The following is a 25449-nucleotide window of genomic DNA, read 5'->3' on the forward strand; positions in this document are numbered from 1 at the left end:
TTGTAAAATTTTACAGGGGTACCACTGATTATCAAAGAGCTTTACCTCCTCCTCCAGTTTGACGACTTTGGCTTGGGCGTTATTCAAGGCCTGGTCACGGATCTCAATGTGTCTGCGCTGGTCCTCGTTGGTACAGCGAAGTGAATTTAACTCGATATCCTGCTTCTCCTTCTCTCTCTGAATCTCTTTAACTGATAAATTAGTAAAATAGACATTCTGCATTTTCTTTTCCGATATATCACAACTATAATTTGTGCTTATAAATGAATGGGATTTGAAAAAAAAATTGTGGTTAATTTAAGTGATCATATTGGCTTCAAGGTTCTAGATTTTCTAGAGGTCCACTCACTCTGAGCCAGAAGCTGTGAGATGGTATTGCGATTGTCCTCGGTGCCTTCACACTCTTTTGTGGCGAGCTGCTTGTTGGCCGTTTCCATTCGCTCTTTTGAAAGAAAGAGACAATACAATTTCACAAGTGCTTCATAAAGGTGCGAGAGATTAAATCAATGTTAGAAAACAGGATACCAAAACCAGACCATCTGTGTCAAACAGATTTTATATGTGGATGTATTCATGTGAAAATGTATATGGCCTCACATTACTAAATGTTGTTATTATTTATTTGTGGGGGAAAAAAATGACAACACGACAACACCTTTTTAAAATACTAATACCAAGATAAAAATATTGAATTTTCATCATGCATTCAATAAATGCAACTGTAAAAGCTGTAATTATTTTAACAGAGGCTTTGTGCAATATTCTCCATTCTCACAGTAAAACCAAAGAATATGTAGCTCAATATTCCAGGCCTCTTCTCACAAATGATACACCGCTGGTTGCTCAGCAAATTGGAAAACCAGAATCTAACAAACCTTTTATATGTTCCCAGTTCCCAAAGAGTGGTCTTGACATAAGTCATGATGTGCTGTTAAAACTGTCCAAGATAAGAGGGCCATTATATGGTAGGAGTTGCTAGTTTTTTGCAATGGCAAACCATTCATCAAGGAAGCAAGCCAAACGTTAAAACAGTATTTCCCCCTGTGTTAACTCAACCAGACTGTGAGATGAGCATTCCAGAATAAACTGCCTTTCCCCCAGAGTGCCTTGTTTCCTCTCAAAAGAATTAAGATTCTAATCTAGATTTGAAATATAGATGAGAAGCATACTACATATAACATTTTTGGTAGAAAACTATGCCACAAGTAGATGTCAAAGAGTAGGAAAAAAAAAATAACAGCACACTTCAACTTGTTTTTGTCTGTAGTAAAAACATTAAAAAAATGTATGCACTAAAACAGTTAGGATCAGGGGTTTGTTTAAAATGAGCAAAAGTAATAGTGACGAATGCCTCCACACAAACAACACTTATTATTGATTGTAAGAAATCTACTTTGATAAAATCTATGCTTGAGCAATAGCAAAAGTAGTATATCAAGCTACACAAAATATGAGAAATGTGGGGTGAAAGAAAGAAGGTCAAGAGAGAGAAGAAAAAATTGCTGTAAAACTCTGGGAGCTCCCTGTGGACTTGAAGTCTGGGCATACTGCCATAAATCAGGATTTCTCTGTTCTCCGCAGGACTAAAGTACACCGTGAGGCATGATAGTAGAGGTGGCCACACTCAGGCAGAGTGGGCCTGCTGACAGCAGCAGAGGAAGGAGAGCAAGAAACTGTTGTTTTGGTTTGACTCCAAAAGATACCACACATAGCCATGAGATATCACACAAAAGAAAGCAAACTAAATGAAAATTACAATGCTTTGAACTTGAATAAGAATGTGGAGCCTCTCTGAATGGGAAGCACAGAATGTTGGAGCCAGGAGGAACCACCACAACATTCTCATTTACAGACTCAGTATTGTTTCTCCATCTGATTTTCTTACACATAATATTTCCATACACATCCAAAGTTCTGTCACGAAATTCTAGATGCTGCAGTCCATGTTCTTATTCAATCCGACATAATAACACTATTATTCACATGGTGCAGCTGATTGGTTCCTTTTCCTATCAGCAGCCAATGAGTTTGCTGCTCAACATTTAAATATTGTATTTTCCTATAAGTCGCACTTTTTTTCACAGTTTGGCTGGTCCTGCAACTTATAGTCAGGTGCGACTTATTTATCAAAATTTATTTGACATGAACCAAGAGAAAACATTACCGTCTCCAGCCGCGAGAGGGCCCTCTATGCTGCTCAGTGCTCCTGTAGTCTACACTGAAAACATAGAGCGCCCTCTTGTGGCTGTAGACAGTAATGTTTTCTCTTGGTTCTTGGTTCTAAATAAATGCGACTTATAGTCTAGTGCGACTTATAGTCTGAAAAATATGGTACTCAGCTGGTACTTGCTTTTTTAGTTGCAGCACACTTCAGAAACCCTCCACCTTCCCCAGCTCCACCTGTATTAGGGCTGCACGATTAATTTAAATTAAATCAAGATTGGGCAGAAGCTGCTATTGTCATGCGTATCTTTCAGTGAAGCACCGTTCTGTGATTAGCAGTAAATCTCCATCCGAAGGCCAGAGGGCGCTCTCGTGCTGAAACTCCAGATACACAAATCCTCGCAGAAGAAACCCAGGAAATCCCTATAGCGACAGCTGAATAAACCGAAGATTTAACTGCTTTCATTAATTCAGCATGACTAATAAACACATGACTATGACAATCTATGGTTTATTTGATTTTGTCTTATTATAATTTTTATTATAATAAAATATATTTTAATGCAGTGCTAATCATCATAGCCTTCATCACTACTTAGAATACTATGAAATATGTTTTGTGCCTTATTCTGTGCAAGAAGCCAATAATCTCACAGAAGGATTTATATCAAACACTCAACTGAAGTTATGAAGTGAGTTTGGAGTAGAAACAGGTTATTAAATCTGGTATTTTCACGTGCTTTCAGATGGAGCAGCATTTACTACCCAGCAGTAGCTCAGTGACAAGCTACGTAAAGAGCTTTCATAATCGAACGATTAAATCGTCTGCAAATGTGAACGCATTTTTGCATAGCATGTCAGTGAACTACCGCTCTGTCCATCTGAAAGCACATGCTTAAGATTTACTACTAATCACAGAACTGATTTTACTGACAAGATCCGCATGATAAACCCATTCAATTAATGGTGCAGCCCTAACCTGTATAGATCTGCTACAGGTTAATTTCATGTATGTTATATATAGGGGATATTTCATGATGAAATAGCAGCAAGATGAAAACAAACTTTTCAGAATCCCACCAAGTGCACCACAGGTCGACTGACAAGAACCAACCAATTAGCTTCACATTTTCCATGCTAAACTCTCATGACAGAAATAATATTAAGTCTTGAAGCTTTACTCTACTGCACTGGTATATCAAACCGTGTTCCAATAATTCATTTCAGTCTGTCAGCCATAAAAAGGTCTGCTCTAAATGATTTCTCAAACATATTACTGAAAACAAAACTCAACAAAAATTTACCTTAAAATGGTGCACTATATACTAAGAACGACACAAACATGCTTTGGAGTCGCTGCTTATTCATAAGATTGTGATATAGTGGCAAGGTACAATTCACTTCCTTTCATAATTATGTGCAAATATTCACCTAAACCCTATTTTTCATTAAATTATCCTGCTCTGTTCTCACCTCTTAGGTCCCTGTTGAAGTCGTGCATCCTGCGCACCTCCATATCCAACTTATTTCTCATGGTCTTCTCGAGAGCTTCCCTCTTTGTGGATGATTTGGCTAGGTTCTCATAGGCTTCAGACACCATCTGGATTTCAGTCTCCAGCTGAAGAGATAAGAGAGAGCATTAATATTATAGAAAAAATATAATGTATATGTATTTGGAATTCAAAAGGATACAGTATGAAAAGTTGCCTTGCATGAAATAACAACAAATCTGCTACACTTAAATGGAGCTGGTTCTCATGCCCGAGCTTGTGCTGGGCCATCTGGGAGCCTATGATGGTATTTCCAGACCCTGTTCATGGAGGCATACCAATACTACACACTTTCTAACTCTTTCTAATTAAAGGGGTCAAGAACTGCATTTTTTATTATTATTTTATAATGTTATCGGAGGTTCACATATAATTTTAGTGAACTTTTGCATAAAATATAAAACAATTTAGAAGTAATGGGAGTAATAGTAATAGCAGAAGAAAGAAGTAATAGTAACTATTTTCTACACAGTTTTTGGCGGGATGCATTCAAGACTCACAAGAAAACACCCACTGTTATGATTGGCATTTACTTAAAAAAATAAAAAAATGATGCTGCTGTGGCATACTTTTGAAAACAACATAGGTCATTTGGGCTAAAAAAACATTTAAATACTCACTAAATATGAAACAGTCTGGAACAGACAATGCAATTGCGGTAAAAGCACATGTACTCACACTTATGTGTTGCTACATTACTGTTGGATCCACTGTCAGATTACTGTTGGATCCATTACTGTCTGATCCACTAGTCAGACTCCGTGCTGCATCATCGTTTACTTTCAGTCTCTCCGAAAAATCTCCATCATACTCTTTGTTTAAGAAGAATCCGGAGTAAAGCAAACAAACAAACGGTGTTGCAGTTACGCAATCTGGAGCTCTTTGCTAATTTTATTCTGTTTACACCGGACGCGAGCAGTGCAACCTAACTATAGACAACAGAACCCATTATAATCAGGATTCTGTCAAAAGATCAAGGGAAATTAGATTTCTTAGTTTAAGACCCCTTTAAAAACACTTGATTTAACTCATCAGCTCATTAGTAAAGACACCAAGCCCAGAAATAGATGGGTCAGATAAGAAAGACATTAAAAATGTGTACCTCCAGGAACAAGACTGGAAAACACTGGTCTATTGTAAACTGGCCCAGGTTTCCTCTAACTTTCAAACTAAAAAGATTACCTTTTGTAGTCTGGACACCTTCTCCCCACACACTTCCAGCTCTTGCTTAACCAATCGGTTTTCTTCGGACAGCATATCCACCATCTGCTGGGCACGGGCTAGCATGGCGTAAGGATCCCCCTGCATGGAGTGTGGATGTGGGTAGTGTTGTCCTGGACTCTGTTGCTGCTGTTGGGGGCCCTGTTGGTGGTACTGGTGCTGATGCATGTGGAGGCCCCTGGGAGCTGACCCATAATGATCATGAGGAAACACATGGCTCCGCTGATGGGGAGGGTGACCTGGGCCATATGGATCACCTTGGTGGGAACCAGGCCCCTGTGGGCTCCGAGCACCAGTGGGGAAGTGTAGCTCTCCCTGGTGACTCATAGGTGGAGGAGGGTGGCAAGAGGCCATGATGTTGCTAAGAGTGGAAGACTGAGCACGGGAGAGAGAGCCCCCTGATGTAACAGAAGATGAAGGGCTGTGGTGATGGACAGACCTTTGAGAGTGACTTGAACTCTCCTTATTTGACCTAATGAGAGCACAACAATAAATAATGTTCACATCTTGGTTGATAACAAAAGTCTAAACATATAAAAAAAAATTGTTGAGCTACAAATAAATTAGGCTGATTTACACTTGAATAACCAACGGCTTCTTGTGATTAAATCACGGTAAGAAAACAATGACTTATCCAAAATAGAAACTATGCAATGCATTCCAACCGTTCACAAAAATATTTTTCACAGGTCAACATTCCAGGTTCTCTGATACATAATGGAGAAACTGTCATGTTGTGACATGCTGTAGATGATTATTAGAATTTGACATGCATTCTTTTGATATATGCCACACACTGGCTCTGAGGTGAATGAATTTAGGGAAACAGGCAAAACTGGCTTTTCCCATAACTGGTTTCCTGACAACATGTCCCAGCATCTAAGGGAAGGGCTGTTTTTTTCTGTTTTGTTTTTTACTCATCACTGGAATTTTTTTAACTGAAGAGTCAAGTAATGTAATTTGTGTTTCAAGGTGCATCAATCTAGTTTCTACAAAAAATCCCAAACTTAGCCCACTCTGGAGCCTTTAATGTACACTCACCGGAAAGAGCCATATTCAGGTGGTGGCTGGTACCGGACATTAGGAATGTCAACCCTGGCTGGCTGGCTTGTGCCACGGTGGTCAGTGTAGAAATGTCCAGGCTCCTGGTACTGAGGCTGATGGTGCTGCTGCTGTTTGGGTGGAGAGGGCATTCCTTTAAAAGGATAGTCTGGTGGTGGGCCTCTGTGCGGGGGCCCATTGGGTTTATAGTAGTCTCCAGGTGGAGGCAGCTGGGGGGAAAGTGGTGAACTGGTAACAGGTGCATGGGCCTTGACCCCACTGGTGGCCAAAGAGAGTTGCATTAGTCTTTCGCTGAGTGAGCGTACATGGCCTTGTTTAAGATCCTTGAGCCCATCGTCTTGGTGCACTTTGCTTCCGTTGACTCTTTGCACTGTGGGTCTGCCCTCTGGGGGTCTCACCTTAGGGTTGTTGACGCCAGTCACATAAAATGCAGCACCTACTGATGTTGGGGGTAGCTGTGGTTGAGTCTGTTGGGGCTGATGGCCACGGAAAAACTGCGACTGCACCTTGGCTTGGTCGTAGGTGGGCAGGTCTTCGAAATTCTGCCCTTGTCCGCTCACGCAGCTTCCACCACCTGACCCTGTGCCTCCATTGCCACCTCCTCCTCCTGCAGTGCGTGTACTAAGCTTCTCCATGCCGCTGTCAGCCTGCAGCTCCTGGCCCTGAGGCTCCTGCCTCGCAATGTGAGGGACCATCGAGTGCTCGTCCCCTGGGCCGCCAGGGCCCGGGTATCCACTGATTGGACCTTGTTGCGGTTGTTGTTGTTGTTGCTGCTGCTGCTGTTGTTGTTGTTGCTGCTGTAGGGCAAGATAATTGCGGCCCTCGCCATAGCGCATTTGCTCCTGTAAGAGCCGTTGCAGAACTGTATGGCCACTACCACTACTGCTGCTAGCTGATGTGTCCTCAGAAACTGAGGCTGCCGCCCTCATTTCCAGCTTCTGTGACCTGCCTACCTCATGGAAGGAGGAGCTTCGGGCACGGTCAGCACTCCCTGCCCAAAATACCAATGTTAGATAAGTGATATGTTCAATGACTAACTTGTATCATAGGCTGAAAAATAAGTGTATCAAGCTGAAAAATGAATGAAAACAGACTTAAGGAGATTGACAAGTCTTCTGAATGTTTTTAAGGAAATGCTTGAAATCTCAAACCCCAACTGTCCCAAACTCTTTACACATTGACATCTGGGCACCACAGTCATGAAGGTTAGTAATTTATGACATCAGTTCCCACTTTAAATGGGACAAAGGTATAATTCTTGTGATCTTTAACCACTACTAATTATTAAATGTAAATCAGTGATTAAAGTTTGTGCATTGTAAAGAACAGGAGCCCAATGTCAAGGTGTTGAAGTCCACCCATGATGCAAATCATGTTACAATACCATATATATATACACCACATCTCTGTACAACTGCTCCATTTCTTTAACATGCATTGCAGTTGAGTCATCTGATTATCCAAAGCTTACATGTCTTAGTTTAAAGCTTAAACCCCAATACCCCTACTATAGGCTTGAGCGGTAGACACTTAGCATTCACACAGAACAATTCAAAAACAACAGTGAGCTGTTAAAGCATACAAAGCCATTAGGTGGAAACCATTCCATAACATTAGCACCAATGTGGGGTGTAATGTGTTGTACCTCTTTATCTCTACTGCAAAATTAAAGGTTACTGTCATATATATTCTGTTTCTCTAAATGGTGTTAATCTGGAATGGTTGACACTACTGGCCTTGAACAAAGTTTGTAGTTTAGTGGTTATTATACCATCTAAAAAGTAATGAAGGGGAACTTATTACGTCTATTGTTTTCTGATTTTCCTCGCATTCTCAAGGAGGATGAGGCTTTTTTCCGAAACATCTGTGGTGAATAAATAAATAAACGTAAAGTGAGTCGGAGACAGAGCCATCAGTGTACAACTGCTTTCCAACATGGAAGGCCAGAGAAAGTGGACATGGAGAGAGTGAAAGAAGAAAAGTACAGTTCATAGTGGCCCGTCCCCAACCCCCCATACTTTATCTTCCACTTCCTGTCATTCTCCGATCTTTTGCTCACTGAGACCTCCTCGGAGCCAATGACAGATATGGCCACAAACAAGAACAGGATAAGAATATATAATGCAAAGGTCACAAAAAAACAACAACTCATGGTTAAGACAAATTAAATGATGGACGATTTTACTGTAGATGGAGATGTGACATTTCATATAATGAAAAAAAAAAAAAAAAAAACGGTCCCAAAACGATATTTGTCTGCAGCTTTATGTTATATGTTAACACATTTCAGATTTTACTGTGACATTCATCCAGTGTAATTAGAGAAAATTTGTCGGACAAAACTTAGGGTCTAGAAGTACTTCAAACACCTTTACTTGAAAAAATGTCTCTAGATTTTGGTAGCTGGAATCACAGGGTAGGACGAAACCGAGCTGAACTGAATTAACCTATAACTTCTAGTACTTCTTTCTTTCATTAGTCCCATTGATGTCCACCCGACCCATCTAGGCTCTGGTGTTCTCCAGACATGGTGTAATCTTTTGACTCCATTACTCCACTTCATATATGATCAGGTCACCTACCTTTGTGGCTGCTGTAGATGCTGTCGTGTGTCACTACTGGCTGCTCATGGTCCTCACAATCGCTAGGGTCACTGGATTGAAGAAGCTCCTCAAGTTGCTCCAAAACACACAGCCGGTCTGTGAGGTCCCAAACACCAAGCCACTCTAGAACAGGAAGGCACTCTGGCGAGTTAGAACAATGGGGGTGGGGTCCAAAAACAACCAGTTGGGCTTATTTTGGATTGCATCATTTCATGTGAAAGATAAGAGGATGGGAGGTACATTTGTTTCCTGATTGAAACAGAACCAAAAAAGAAATGTCCTTGTTTGTTTTACTCCCATTTTCACAGTGTTCACAGTTTTCACGGTTCAATTCAAACTGTATGTAAGGATATGCATAGTTTTAAGGGACTGGCATAAGCTACATAATTCCAAGCAAACACAGTAACACAATGTAGTGTGTTGATGCTTTAGGGACTGACAAAAGTCTTTAAAAGTATTTACAATAATGGATATATTGAAAACATGTCAAGGACAGATTTCACCCAAAAAAAAATAAATATATATATATATATATATATATATATATATATATATATATATATATATATTTTGCACAAATCCAAAGCCTTTTTTAAGGCCATTAAGATTTATTTGATCGGAGAAATAATCATTTAAAATCAAGCACATTTCCTACTATTTTTTTGTTGCTCATTTTAGATTTTTTTATTTACTTGATTAAACTAAAAGTACTTCAACAGTTTGTTAATGTGTGTGTAATAAATGCATTGCTTTATTATTTAGTTACTTATCATTTAATTTTTTACATTTCCATTGTATTCTTCATGTAAAGAAAAATATTTATTTAAAACACATCCATGTCAGAGTGAAATACATCCAGGATATATTCTTGACAGGTTTTGTGTGTTTCACTTATATTTGTCTGTTGACAAAAACCTAGAAACATCCTCTACAGGCAACAATTTTAAAAAGAAAACTCACTACAAGAACTCCTGAATCACTTACATACAAAACTTTACACTGTTAGAAAACAGCCTGAATCATAAAAAAAACAGACCCCCCCTACCTCCGCAAAAACAGAAATAGACTACAGATGCCTCCTCCCTCACACCCCTGCTGACGCTTGAACCTCAAATTCAGATAAACAGTTAATTCCACAGCCAGAGTGCCCAAAAATGAATTTGGGGAATCTGACATGCCTAAAAGTCCACAGATAGGTCTCCTAATGAAAGATTCCAAAGTCTCTGACCTCAGAGTCTTGCCATGGATGTGTGGACAGTTTAAGTCCTGACCAAGGTATGAAGCATGCCAAGCATGATTCCCTGATCTACAAAACTGGGAGAATGTTTACCCTCTCAACTTCGTAAACAAAACACACTCCCTTCAAATTTACTGCCTACAATGTCCATAAACAGCAAATGCATCTTTTGTCTAGACTGACGCTTTAAATAAAGTTCCAACATTTTCATACTAGGCGAGTACAATCGTCATAAGAAACTTAATTTTAAGTTTTTAGAAAGCTGAAAAATTCATCCAACACAAAATTCAACTCACAGATTTCCACCTACTTTACACCAAAGATGTCCTGGATGAGAAAACTGAACTCTTCAACCCGTTGACCATTTGTCTTGAGCCGTACTCCTCGTTCACACGCTTAACGACACTGCTGCAGTAAGCTCGTACAGTGAACTAACTAATGCATTCCATCAGGTGTGGCTGTAAGGATAGGTGAGCTGGATCACTGCCAGTCATCTACACACCTTCAAACCTGCCTGCTGCTGTTACCACTCCAACTTACACCAAAATGAGTAGAGCTTATTATTAGGGACTGGGTGTGCGATACATATCTGAAATCTTACTAATATAACAGCTGACACAAAAGTAATTGTGGTTTATACAAATTATTTCTCTATGATGCGTTCCCAAAACCTCAAAAGAGTCCAACTTTATTTATCTAATCCAGATGATCTGGTTTGGGTTTTTGAGTTTGCTGGAATGTTAAAATAGTTTCCTTGCGATTTCAAAATTTTCGCTTTCACTTTTTGATTTCGCTTGGTGTGCTAAGAATTTTTTTTACCTGTACTCTTCAATTTCTGTTTACTACAACAATCCAAATGTGTACCATTTGTTGAGATGACACCGCATTTAATTGAACACAAATGAAAACGAGATAAGAGACACTGTTGAAAAACTGCTGGAAAAAGTAGCATTATAACATCTACATGTCATAACATTTATGCATTTGACTTACATTTAAGTTTTACTATTAGCACACGCATTCCTTGGAAATCAAAACTGCCAAACTGAGCAAAGGATCCACCTGCTAAGAAAAGCTGAGTAATGTAGAAACAGGTGATAAGAAACTAAAACACCTGGCTTGCCCGAACACAGACAGCAGTTATTCTTTCCTCATGTTTCTAACCGCTGCTGCCCATGTCTCTTACAAAAGCAACTAATCAAAGCCAAGAGCAACACGGATACTGTCAAGCAATCTGAAAGAGTACAATTAATTAAAAAAAAGGCTTCATCCTCTTGAAATGTAAAAATAAATAAATGACCCTTGGCAGTTTTCAATACACACGTAAGCTGTTTAAAATTATCCCCATTGGTGTGCAATAACCTGCCGATGAAGTTGTGCAAACAAACATTCTCATTTAATATAATCTCACTTCCTTGACAAAAAAAGTTATTTGGTTATATTCTGAGAAAAAAACTCAAGTTACCACATTAAAAAAACTAAATTGATATAAGCCATTTCAAAATGTAGTTAGTTGTACTGAGAAAGATCAGATCATTCAAGATAAATGTATTCCACTAACTGTAACCTGGTTTCTGATTCTGAATGGACGCACACTGACATTGTCTAAATATTTATGTTTCATGCACAAGGTTCCCAGGGCCCCCATGCAGACAGTGTTTACTTGGGTAATACATCAGGAATGTGGCCCAGGGTAGGTCAGAGCACGGGCTCGACGCTGGCACTCTATCAAACAGCCTCTGGAAGTAGAGTCCAGTCCTGTCCTCATTACGAGGAGACACTCCAGGTTCTCAGTACAATGCTGACAGATGTTCAGGTTATTATCTGATCAAGGACTGACGTTAATGCTTAACTTTAAATGTTTTGGAACTAAGTGTCTACAAAAACGGTTTCTTAACCATCACTTTAGAACATGCTTGCTAAACTTCAAAACTATTTCCAAAAATACCGAGTAGTTTGGTATATAGGATGACTAATATTATGACTTCTAGTCTTTCAGCACACATCTCCTTTTACACTAAGACTTTTGTCATATGACCAGAAGCTGACACAACAGAATTAATCACAAAACACATTTGATTTGAATGAATTTGAACATATAGAAGTCTAAAGAGAACAATATGTACACAACAATAAACAGCTTACAATGACAAATGTCATACAACATCAAATTGTGTGACCATCGAGCAAAAAGTAATAATATATCCTTCCCCACTGAAAGCATGTCTGCCTGCACAGCTTGCTCATGTTTTTTTAGAATTCTAGTATTGCTTTTTTTAAGTTTTAAAACAAATTTCATGTATTAATAATTCATAAATATAATAAACTTTTTCTTGTCATAAATGTCAAATTATCTGATATCTTAAAAGATTTATTGACCTGGACGCACATCCATGAGGGTCTGCAGGGGTCCTCTTTATGACAGAATTTCCTGTTTTATGTTTTGTTTTAGTTTTTTACTTTGATTTGGCAGCGAAATGTTTATATTAATATTAGAACATTAAATTAAACTTGTTAAACTTTTCTTAAAAAAAAAGTTTTTTTTTAATGATAGATGTCGACACAAAATGATCACTGTCATTGAACCGTATATGCATGTTAACATAGACAAGAACTTTACCCTTTAGTAACACTTTTCAGAGAACTGTGACAGAAGAAAGATAGAATTTCCATTGCATTTTCTTGTCTTACTTCCCGATTTCTGACGAATATTGCCGCTGGCAACAACGGTAAACTGTCTAATTCTGATGAGTGGTAGGGCAGCATTCCTCAAGGGATAGAGTTTCAACAGGACAACCTCCTGACATCAAAACTTAAAAGCGGGAAAGATCAGGAAGGTGACCTTAGAAAACCTCTTATGGCAGAGCGAGCAACACTCTGATAGTTTCAAAAAAACTGCCACCCCCAACTTTCACAGGCACGGTTTACATAACAGGGGAGCATTAGTGAACGTTTCCAGGGGTTTAATGAACTCCAGAGAGCTTGTCCATGTTAAGGGTTCTATTATGCTTTATGCATGACGATTTGTTATGGATGAAGGAGGAGCTAATGTAGAATAAATTTTATACGTGTTTGAAAAGATACTGAAGAGAACACAAAGGCATAGATTAAAAGTTTATATGAGATCTTAGATGAAATGTGACTACTGAAATGTGTCTTTTGACAAACTAGGGCTGATAGCTGTTGGGCTGCCTGAATGAACAGTCAAATAATTGGCAATAAAGTATTAAACGTGCTTGAGGTTTCTTTCCATGGTTTTTTTCTTTTCTTTTTTTTTCTAAAGCTATTTAAGCCACAGTTAGGACAGACAGCTACATGCTACTTGCAGGTGCTATTTAGGGGGAGGGACAATCTCATTCTAGAAATCTTTTTAATTGGTGAAAAACCTGTGTAGTCATCAATAATTTTGGTTTGGTTACATGGAAAAGAAAACACAGTTATCTGAAAAAGTAATTTTGTCAAAGTTTAGGATTCCACTAGCATACAGGTGCCTCAAAACTAAAAAACATGGACTAAAACCTTTCATTTTGATTTTATGGGGTTTTTAAAAGGAAAAACAAGGGATGCACCCCAAACCATAAACTATTCTCACACAAATTTGATTAGTCTTTCAGCATGCATCAAATGAGTGGATGAGGTTATGACAAAGGAACAGTCCGAGAACAAAGACACATGCAGACAGAGAGATTGAGGCAAAGGGGGGAATCGAGAAACACATGGCAGGCACAGAGCAGGAAATGCAGCATTCCTTTCTGGAAAGGTCTGGGACTGCAACCGTGAAGAAAGCGTAATACTCAGCCTCCCCCTGTGTCCATCACTCCTAGAGCGGACGGATATTCACTCTCCAGGACTAAAAAAAGAAGTAGGCCAAGAAACTCTGACACATCTGCTGCTTCTCTCTACCTCTGTTTCCATGTTCGTCACAATATGTCTTTGCTGCATTAATTCTCCTCCTCCCTCGAATATGCTGTTCTCTTGGAATTCAACGGTGATTCATTTCAAGGGATTATGTTCTTTTAAACATGTGAGGGCCCTGATGGGAAGTCAGTGCTGAGAGGACAGCACAGGGCTGCAACACTTCAGTGCACAGTGGATATTAGTACTCTATGAAGTACCATTGAATACCATATGAAACCATACATTTATGCAATACACTTCCATAGGTGAATCTGTGCATTTGACAAAAATCTCCAGTTAAAAAAAGCCAAGAAAACTAATTATGAAATTATTTTGCAGGAAGAAAATTAAACCTATTTTAGGACCAGAATTGTACATATTTTTATTATCATAAAGCCTATTTAATATTTTTAACATTATTTTATAATTTTATTTAGAAATTAAAATAAATAACATTCTAAATAATAATACACTATTTCATAGTAAAATATGAATAAGATGGTTTTGCATTAAGGCAAGGAAATATTGATGCATGAATGTGCATAACTGTCATGAAAATAAATAATGCCACAATGACATGATTTACATGAATTGCTGCCCAGTAATACTGCTGGCAAAGGTATATAATTTAACTTTCATTCATAATCAGAAATAAGTCTTTAATGACAACTGAGTTTTTAAAAGGGCTGAGGAAATACTGTTATCCTAAAGGTCACTTTTTTTTCTTTCGCCAATAATAATAGACGCCCTGCAAACCTGTGCGCCAGTAAGGCAGAAAAAACTACATGAGTCACAGAATAACTCCCTCCATTTCATACTCCAACTGCAACAAGGTCCCTATAATGTGGTTCTCTTCCCCCCCACAAGTTCCTGATACAGGCCCAAGTATTTGGAAACACATCGCTGCTCCCCTTAACTCCAGCTAAACCCCCACCCACTCTTCCATCCAAAGCCTTAATGAAAAGCATGTGCTAGAGATGCTTCATCTTTGCCACTGAAGCTCTGCGCCAGTTTTGTTCCCTCTGTAGGGGAAAAAAAAAGACAGTCAACCCCCCCACATAATCCCATTCCAATTTTGTCAGAGGAAAAAAAAAATAATCTATAAAATCTGAAATTTATGACCAAAGCGACAATTAACCGAGTTTTCGGTCATGTGCGACAGATGTGGTGGATGCAAGCACAAGATCTCGGTCAAACATTTCCAGTGTCTATGCAATTCTAATATCTAATTCTAATAACTAGTGTCTTTGTTAATGAACATTAATTCATATGTATTTTAAGATAACAGCACAAACAAAGAGACACATTCAATTAGATTTTTATGTTTTAAATAGGTAAATCACACCTATTTTTTTTTTTTATAAATATTTAAATGCAACACGGTAACTCACACTCACACTCACACACACACACAGTCATGGCCAAAAGTTGTTTTGCAAAGTTTGCTGCTTCAGTGTTTGTAGATTATTTATCCATGTTTCTATGGTATACTGAAAAACAATAACAAGCATATCGGAAGTTTTGAAAGCTTTTATTGGCAAAAAAAAATATAATGAATCAATATTTACAGTGTTGTCCCTTGTTCTACATAACCTCTGCAATTCGCTCTGGCCTGCTGGACATAAGCTTCTGTGCCAAACCCTGACTGATGGCGATCCATTCTTGCCTTATTACCGTAGTTCTCTGAGTTGATCACAATTTGTGGGCTTCTGCTTGTCCACTTTTAAGGACTGACCACAGGTTCTCTATGGGACTGAGATCCAGGGAGTTGCCTTTAATCCAAAATTTCAATGTCAAGATCTTCTAGCCACTTCTTTATCACTCTTGCTCTTGCTCTGTGACATGGTTCTCGATCATGCTGGAAAATACACCGATCATCACCAAACTTCTCATGGATCGTTGGAAGAAGCCGCTCTTGTAGGACATATGAATTATGAGAGAATAATGAAATGAAAATTAACCCCACGTATAGATGGTCTCATGATGCTTCACTGTTGTCATAACACAGGACTCATGGTACCGTTCACATTTCCTTCTGCGAACAATCGATTTTTCCACATGTCCCAAACAGCTTCATCAGAAAATTTTAAATAACTTTGCACTAGTCTTCTGCTGTTCGATCCTTGTACTTCCTGTAGAATTTCATTCTGTCCTTGACATTTGGAGAGAAGTGGCTTCTTTGCTGGCCTTCTTGACACCAGGCCATTGTGCCAAAGTTTTCGCCTCACTGTGCATGCAGATGCTCTCACATCAACCTGCTGTCAGTCCTCTCAAGCTCTGCACTGTTGGTGACACGATTCCGTAGTTGACTCCTCATGAGGAGACTGTCCTGGCGCTCTGGGGAGTCCTGAAGACTTCTTCACTGCAGTCTAACCTCTCTCCTTGAAGTTCTTGGGGATCCGGTAAATGGTTCTTACAGGTGCAATGTTTTTTGTAGCAATTTCCAAGCTTTACTTGGAAAGCACTTGGAAAGCAGCACTACTACAGTTATAGTTGATCACCGTCATTAGAACTCTATAATCGCCAAAACCGTGTCATTAAAATATTTTTTACAAACATTTTTTATCAAAAATTATTTTCATTTTTTAGATAGGATCATAAGATGCGCAATATATCGTCAGACATGATATTTACCACTTCATAAAATTTTGCTTTGTATAAAACCTTTCTTAAAAACTAATTTCGTTTTGTACAAATTTCATCTTAATTTTAATAAATAAAATTAATATCTTTGCTGCATCCTTTCTAGAACAGACAATGGCTTTTTTTTGCGGCTCGCATCAGCAAAGCATTGCATCGCCATAGACTGCAAAACAATCAGCGGATGGCGGGCGGGTGCGGCTTTGAAATTTGCTCAAAAAAACGTTGGCGCGGATGATGAGTTTTGTGACAGATCTCCTTAATAAACGGAGGTCTGAAATCTCTGCCCCTATAATATATATATATGTAACACACACACACACACACACACCAAATATAATGTTTGTATCATTACAACAACATAACTGATGATACAGTTTTAGCAAAATGTCAGTCTTCAGTCAACCAGATGACAAAAACTTTCCATTTCGGTTTGACCAATGGAAGATCAAAACATTAAGCATTATATACCTCATTTAACCATCTGGAGTCGAATCACTGTCTGGCTTGTGGTGGCTTCCACCTATTCCTGAAATTTTAAATGACACATCCAGCTTAAGCAATTCATGGCCCAGATATGAGTGAATGGCGAGACAATGTACCTCGCCCATGTGTCTGAAAACTAGTGACACATTCCACCACAGAAGTGTCTGACTTCACTGCCCTGACGAAAGCAGGTATACATCATGCTGGGGCATTGGGTTACACAAGACACTGTCAATGGTAAAACTTTGTAAGTTAGCATTGGGGCGCAACTATTTTAATAATAAATTAATTATTTCATTAGGCTTTTTCTTTGATTAATCCAAGGGCTGAGTTGAATTTGATTTCAGTTTATATGTTTCTTTCTTTCTTTCTTGTATTTTTATTTATAAATTTTTAGTTGAAAATGAGACCTGGACACGAATTTAAGAGCCCAATTAAAAATGAGAACATTCTTGACAAAAATACTTCAACCTGTCTTATTACCCTAGTGCTATTCATTCGAATCATTTTGAAACCTGAATGTTTTTAAATAAAAACATATTACAAAACATTACAATTATATCTGCCAGTTTTCAGTTCAGTCAGTTTGAAAAAAGTTGCTAATAATTATTAATTACATAATGTCCACCAACAGAGGACCTTAATCGTAGGATTACCATTTACCATTTTGCACTGCTGACAATACTGCATGGAAGAGAATTTTGTTAAGCCTTGTAATCACTGTTTTACACATTCAGTTAATTTATTTTACTTTATTTTTGCAATGCAACCAAGCAAAATGTTTTTTCATGGGTATTTTTGTGTTATATGGACATAGCAGATTTCATCGAGGGGGACAGGAGATAAGCTGTTCTCAGTTGGACACAACGTAATTGTACAAACTTAAGGACTGCAGGCTTTTTGAACTTCCAAAAAGCTCAGTGGAAGAGGCAATTGGGTGATTTGGAGGCTGAGTCAGCAAGCAGGACTTTGGCCTCACTGAAAAAAACCGAGAGAGGTAGGGGGCAAAGGAAGTGAGGGATGGAAAGAGATGGAGAGAGGAGGGAAAAGCGAAAGAGAGCGGACATTCCTGCACTGGGAGTCAATGCCGCTAGGCACTTTTCTGGCAATTGTTCACTACCTTTACATCAAAAATCAATGGCTTTCCATGGCTCTGTTCGGATAACAGGAAGAGAGAGGAGACCATCCGAATAATGAGCATCCAGTTTATAAAGCTGTGGGTTCATTCTGGAAGTGCGACGGACATTTCTTGGAATGTTGTCCAAGGCTACCCCAGTAACACTTTTGGAAATCCGAGTAAACAAGACCTCCCTACATTCAGAGGGAGCACTTAAATGCAAAGCACTCAATGAAAGCATTATGAGACAGTGCCAGTACTCCTGCTAGCAATGGTTAATTAGTAAAGGGCAATTAGTTTCACCTAATAAAGCCTGAGTGTTCCTCATAACTTGGCCTCTTGCTTTGATTTCCAATAACACATGACTGCATTCCTGCCCTATGTAGTGTGCATATCGGTGTCCTGCTCCCCCTCAGCCCTGGACAGCATTCCTCAGAAGAGTGGGGTGACATCCATCAGCAGGGCCTCTAATGATCCCCATGAAGCCTAATTCATTAAGCTACTTAACATAAATTACAATGAAAAAGTAAATAGGTTTGACAGCTAAAATGACTGAATTTAAGTAAATATTTTCTTTTTCAACAATCAGTTAGCATATAGGCTACCCTAAATATTGCTCCAGCAGGACAAATATAGTTTTTAAAAGCTTATACTCATTAATACACGAAGCGTCCATGCATATCTTCAGGCCCTATGGAGCAGGTTGACTTGTAGCAAACATGTCAGCACTGCGCATGTCATATCGTCCTATCTACAAAGTAACAGCTTTCTCATTCACAGCAGGAGGATGCAAACCATGCAAAGTCTGCATTTTCAACAACTAGCTAATGAATCGTCTTTAGGTTTTCAAAGCACGAAAACTTTAAGACTTTTAAACAAGAAAAAGCCTCATATTTAAAGTCGCTTAAATATGTTTTGGTGATTTTTTTTGCAGGCCTACTTCAAAAACAATCACTGTGATTCGATTTAAATAATAACCGTTTACATTAATAATCTGCAAAAGTTATTTACCTTTACTGTAAGTTTTCGCCAAGTCCCGCTTTATTTCGATCTGCCGCCGGTTTTGTGCGTCCTACGTTTTAAATCCGTTACAAGTTGTAGTGTTGAATCCAAAGCTTCGAACACGATTCACAGATCTTTAAACTCGTCAATCCAAGGGGTTTTTCCGATAATGTTTAAACTTTTCTTCACATAAAACGCGTTCCCTCTTCTTTCCCGTGTCATTTTTTGAGCTGGTGAAATGTGTTTTCCACTAGAAGTGTGCTGTGAGGGGAAGGACTAGGACTGCCCTCCTCTTCAGGCGAACTGTGAACTGAAGTCGCCGCTATAGCGAAATTACTAACAAATTCAATAGTTGTGAAAAGAAAAAAAAACTGTTCCCGTTTGCAGAGAACTATAGGGGAATCAAAGGGACTTTTTTCAAGTCCCTCCTTCGGAGAGTTTGTCGATTGTTCCTGTTCTTCTGTTGGCTTTTAAGGAACGTCGCTCAAGCAAGAAAATGACAAAAAGCTTTTGTTTGTCTTTAAGATTAGGATCCTGTCAAAGCACAGCAATGACTTCACAGCAAAATGATTGAAGAGATTTAAAATTGTTTCTTTTTACCACATGAAATATTTGTCTATAATAAATCTCTTAAGCATTAACGTTAAAATAAATTAAAATGATGACTAATGATTGCTAACTTTATTTTGGCATACTTATAATCAGAGCTAGTAACTGATTACAGGTAATCTGGATTACGTAATCAGATTCCAAAAATTATGCAGGCCTACTTGAAATTAGATTAAATAACATTTTAAAACACTCATAATAACACTAGTTACTTTTTTATTGATTAGATGATTACATATATTATTCACACAATAGCAACAATTTATTCATAATTTATTTATTCTCCCTAATTCTTTTTTTTTTTCATCTTTTAAATTTTCCTTTCTAAAATAACAACAATTTCTGTCATGTAACTGGAAATCAGTAACGGAAGTAATCTACCCAGCTCTGAATTTATAGTAAACAAGCTCACCAGCAAAAGTAGGAGTTGACTACTTTAAAAGTTATATATTAATAGCCTATGTTAATATATCCTGCATATGTGACCAAAAAAAATTACTTTAATGTATTTAACATTTTGGAAAAAGCCTGTATGTTGCCAAATATGTTTTAAAAGATGATGTACATTTTACCCAATAATTATATTGCTACAACTGCTGGACAGTCCAATTTTGATGAATGCAGAGTCATCATATACTATGGCGTTCCATTGTACCACCTTTGTTATCAGTGCATTTTAATTGTAACAAATTGATTTGAATAACTCAAATAGGTTGCTATATTAATCTTAAATAATGTAATGGCATATAGCTGTAAAATATAAAGACAAAATATCATCCCTTAGTTTGGACAACCACAAGAGTGAATTTAACGCACGCACATAAAATTGCTTTACTGTATTATTGTTAATATTTCTTTGTAGTAACCGGACAGCTGCAGAATAATATCTAATGGCTTCATTTGCAAAAGCTCAATGATAATGGCATGACATCAGTGCTTAAAAATGCCTTTCTACTAAATAAACATAGCACACCCTGTAATGCCTCTATCCTTTCTTGCATTCTAAGATGAATAGCTTGAAGTAATAGTAAATGTCCAATGGATGTGTTTATTTTGGGGTTTCGAATACAACAAAGGAAAAGGATTGTTACAAACAGGCCCAAACCTGTACAATAAATATATTACCAGTACTTACCATACAGACAACGATTTGACCAAAAAAAAAAGAGATTTCAACAATTATTCATGCAAACTAATTCACACATATGCAGCGAATCATGGTTGAAAGTGTTTTTTAGTTTATAAAAAAAAAAAAAGTCTTACCTAAAACTGAACCAGTGACTTCTAAAAGGTCTAATCCAGAAACTCCATTTTCTGGGAAGACATAAATATGTACAAATATGTTTATTTACTATTAATATTATGAGAGGCAACCATGAAAAAAAAATCATATTGATGAGTATAGTATAGAACAAATATAGAGCATACTATTGAAATATAATGGTATCACAATCAGTGTTGGGCTTGTTACTCCTTTCAAAAGTAATATTATTAATTTATGTATTACTTTCTGGCAAATACATTACTTTTCCTTCACACCCCACAAACATTTTAACTGTGTTTTTTTCCCCATAAAATTCTTCTGAAATGTTACTAACAATATATTTCTGCCTCATTATTTGGCCAAAATCTACATTGGACCGCAGCCAGAAGTCATTACAAACACTTAATGGTGATTGTTATGTGTAGCTTGAAGCTAACTGTAGCTATAATTTCTCGGTTACCAATATATGATTATATTTAATGATTATTTTATCAAATATTATTTTATTTGTATTTTATCAAAAGATATCACATACATTTATAGGATTTTTAATAATAGTAATATTAAATTTATATCGGGATCAGAGGGATGTGGGTGGCCAAGCCATGTAATGCCAGAGTAAAGTAATATATACAGAGTAAAGCCACAACTTCTACATCTGTGTTCAGATCACCTTTTCTCCTGAGAAAATCAGTGTAATGGTAATATTTCCATCCCCGAATGTAAGAGTTTCCTTATTCCAAGCTTTCCTGATGCAAATTATCAAAATAAATCTAGGAATTATTGGATTTTAAAATACTGGGTTTGAGGAATCAAAAGTAACTGTAACTGTTATGATGATAACTGTAATGTTATTATTGAAATCTTATTAGTAATTAGTTATATAATACTAGTTACTGCAAAAAGTAATAGTATCACTGTAACTAGTTAATAGTAAATAGTAACTGGCCAACACTGATCACAAAGACATAAAGGTCAGCGTCAATCTCAGCAGAACATAAGGGTTGAAATCTGTAACTGAGCGCCCTCTTGTGATGGAGCCAAGTTTAACAAAGAATAAAAACGATTACTTAAACTAAAATACAAAATATCTATTGCCTTCTGATTTAAAAGTTTTTGTGATGCTGTAACTCTTCAGTGTTCGATGAAAATGAATCACCTCACCCACAAAACTCTGCGCATATTGAGGAAACCCAATATGCGTTATCCATGTGGACACTTGGTCTGGGCCCCAGTCCTCGATTGAATTCATGCTTGCATTATTTTACACTCTCTCCTTCAGTAACGTTGATTCCTTGAAAATTAACATCACACAAGCAATGAATATAAGCATACAAACAACAAACAATTCACTAACATAAAGTCATCGACTTCAGGGTTTTTACTAAAGTTGTGGGTTGAAGTGACGTATGTATAAAATTCTATGAAACCCACTTCATTAGATCAGTGCACATGTACAGTAAGCTATCTTCCACTGCTGCGTGTTGTAAGAAAGAGACGTTCACATAAGTCTTTACTGTCTTTACGTTGTTCGCGTGTGCACTGTCCTATAAAACATATTACCGCGGCTAAAGAGAGCAAAACTTATTTTACCTTAATCCCAAAAACAGCCCCGCACTTTTCGCTCACAGTTGTGACGTGCTGAATAACTTAATCACACCTCAGCAGGTGAGGGCGGAGCTACAACAATATCGTGCATTATGGGAAATGTAGTCTAGAATCCACGACCCCCAACAACAACATAAATCTCTACAACATAACATTAAGTATTATTTCCAGATTAATTTAGAATCCGAAATAAAGAAAGTTTGGTATAGTAGCCCACAGCTGTTTTTGTCTCACTTAATAGAAAGTTGAATGTATATAGATAAGGTGAGCCACTTTTTGTTAAACTTTATATTCAGATTATTTTTTTTCTTTTCTTCTATCCATTGTCTTTGTTTTTGTTTTTTTTCGACATATTAACGCATTCAACAACATATTTAACAAACCCCAAAACATATAGCCTAGACTATGAGTAAAACTGTACACAATTCATTTGAAAGACTGATTTGTAAAACTTTTTTCTGCCTTTTTTCTCTAAATACCTTAAACAATTTTAAAGCTTTGTACTCTGCACCTACTTTTTGCTCCTCTCATCCTTTTTTCCACTCCAGAATCAACTTCATGCCTTGCCTTCCTTTCTGTTTTTTTTTCTTCCACCTCTGAATAGAAATTCTTGCACACTCATTTTGGTTTTCTAATAAGTCAATTATACATGTAATTTATAAAATAATCAGTGAATGTTGGTTTATTTAGTTGATGTGAGTAGAATTAGCGAATGTTTAGGGTGGCCCACTTTACCTGAAATCCACCAGTCCACTTTATTCAGCTAAATATATATATTATTTGCATTTTAATCCATGTTAACTGCAGTTACAAATAATATGAGTGTTGTCATAATAATATTTGATTATAGTTAGTAACCAACCTTTCAAATTAGAAATAAAAATCTTAATGTCTAAAGAGCTTGCCTTGCTACCATTCATGATAATGAGTTCTTCTTTGAGGTGTCAAGCACAACACAAACACTAGTGTCATATTGCATCAACTAAAACTACTTCATCATTTAAAAAAGTGTCACATTTAGTTAATTCACCCCAAACTTTAAATTAGGGTGTGTTTTACTCACCAGAGGCATCTTCTTCTTTCAGAAGATTCCAGTCGGAGTTATATTAAAAATAGTCTTTGATCTTTCAAGATGTTTAATGCCACTTAGCGGGTGTTGCATTGCTTTAGTCCACAAGAAGTTAAATAAAAAGTCCCATCCATAAAAAAAAGTGCCTCGCACGGCTTCGGTGGGTGAACAAAGGCCTCCTGTGGTAAATCGATGCATTTTCGTATATTCAAAACGTAATAATCACTTTAATGTAGCATTTGTCAACAGTTGTATGTGGACGCAGCTCTGGGAGGATGATGTATGAGGTTTTTAATATAACTCAAACTGGATTCATCATAAATTATAATGTTGTGGAAAAGTTGCACAGACTTAAGTAGTTTAAGTCTTTGTTTCTTTTAATTGTGATGATTTTGGCTTAAATTTAACAAAAACCCACCAATTCACTCAACAAATTAGAATATGGTGACATGCAAATCAGCTAATCAACTCAACACACCTGCAAAGGTTTCCTTGAGCCTTCAAAATGGTCTCTCGGTTTGGTTCACTAAGCTACACAATCATGGGGAATACTGCTGATCTTACAGTTGTTCAGAAGACAATCATTGACACCCTTCACAGAAGGGTAAGCCACAAACATTCATTGCCAAAGAAGCTGGCTGTTCACAGAGTGCTGTCTCCAAGCATGTTAACAGAGAGTTGAGTGGAATGAAAAAGTGTGGAAGAAAAAGATGCACAACCAGCCAAGAGAACCACAGCATTATGAGGATTGACAAGCAAAATCAATTCAAGAATTTGAGTGAACTTCACAAGGAATGGACTAAGGATGGCTGGGGTCAAGGCATCAAGATCCACCACACACAGATGTGTCAAGGAATTTCCTGAACCACAGAAAACGTCAGAGGCATCTTAAGTGGGCTAAGGAGAAGAACTGGACTGTTGCCCAGTGGTCCAAAGTCCTCTTTTCAGATGAGAGCAAGTTTTGTATATCATTTGGAAACCAAGGTCCTAGAGTCTGGAGGAAGGGTGAGAAGCTCAAGCACAAATTGCTTGAAGTCCAGTGTTAAGTTTCCACAGTCTGTGATGATTTGGGGTGCAATGTCATCTGCTGGTGTTGGTCCACTGTGTTTTTTTGAAAACCAAAGTCACTGCACCTGTTTACCAAGAAATTTTGGAGCACTTCATGCTTCCTTCTGCTGAGTCTGACCAGCTTTTTGAAGTTTTATTTTTCAGTAGGATTTGGCACCTTCCCACACTGCCAAAAGCACCAAAAGTTGGTTAAATGACCATGGTGTTGGTGTGCTTGACTGGCCAGCAAACTCACCAGACCTGAACCCCAGAGAGAATCTATGTGGTATTGTCAAGAGGAAAATTAGAAACAAGAGACCAAAAAATGCAGATGAGCTGAATGCCACTGTCAAAGAAACCTGGGCTTCCAGACCACCTCAGCAGTGCCACAAACTGATCACCTCTATACCACACCGAATTGAGGCAGTAATTAAAGCAAAAGGAGCACTACAATTCACTAACAATGTTTTTTTTTTTTTTTATTGGTCTTACGAAGTACTCTTATTTGTTGAGAAAGTGAATTGGTCGGTTTTTGTTAAATGTGAGCCAAAATAATCACATTTAATAGAGCCAAAGACTTAAACTACTTCAGTCTGTGTGAACTGAATTTATTTAGTGCAAGAGTTTCACAATTGGAGTTGAATTACTGAAAATAACTTTTCCACAGCATTCTAATTTATTGAGATTCACCTGTACATCAAGAGCTGTGCAATAACGTGCACTAATGTTTATTTCACATTTATTTTGTGTGTACTAGATCTACGTATATGTAGTGGGCGATAATATAGTTTATATTATGCATTGATATAAGCTAGTGGCAATTTATAAATATGCTCATGGCTGTTTTCTGGTAACTTCCATCTCTCGTAATAGC

General features: G+C 37.6%; 1 protein-coding gene across 3 annotated transcripts in view; it reads right to left on the reverse strand.

Annotated features, from left to right (window-relative positions):
- LOC127941550 (angiomotin) overlaps window positions 1–22511 on the reverse strand; it is a 36441-nt gene extending 13930 nt beyond the window's left edge. Inside the window, exons 1-9 of one of the 3 annotated variants that reach the window (XM_052536701.1) lie at window positions 22445–22511; window positions 22016–22145; window positions 20851–20901; window positions 8579–8722; window positions 5976–6987; window positions 4896–5406; window positions 3637–3781; window positions 350–442; window positions 46–191 (exon numbers count right to left, since the gene is read on the reverse strand). In XM_052536701.1, the coding sequence (XP_052392661.1) occupies window positions 46–191; window positions 350–442; window positions 3637–3781; window positions 4896–5406; window positions 5976–6987; window positions 8579–8722; window positions 20851–20901; window positions 22016–22103 (2190 nt within the window). In that variant the 5' untranslated portion in view covers window positions 22104–22145; window positions 22445–22511. Of the gene's footprint in view, window positions 1–45; window positions 192–349; window positions 443–3636; window positions 3782–4895; window positions 5407–5975; window positions 6988–7799; window positions 7861–8578; window positions 8723–18987; window positions 19760–20850; window positions 20902–22015; window positions 22146–22285; window positions 22420–22444 lie in introns of those variants that run through there. The other 2 variants (XM_052536703.1, XM_052536704.1) reach the window with 2 other exon arrangements.
- Window positions 22512–25449: the final 2938 nt, after the last annotated feature.

Source organism: Carassius gibelio, chromosome A21, assembly GCF_023724105.1.
Source record: "Carassius gibelio isolate Cgi1373 ecotype wild population from Czech Republic chromosome A21, carGib1.2-hapl.c, whole genome shotgun sequence".
NCBI classification, from domain to species: Eukaryota; Metazoa; Chordata; class Actinopteri; order Cypriniformes; family Cyprinidae; genus Carassius; species Carassius gibelio.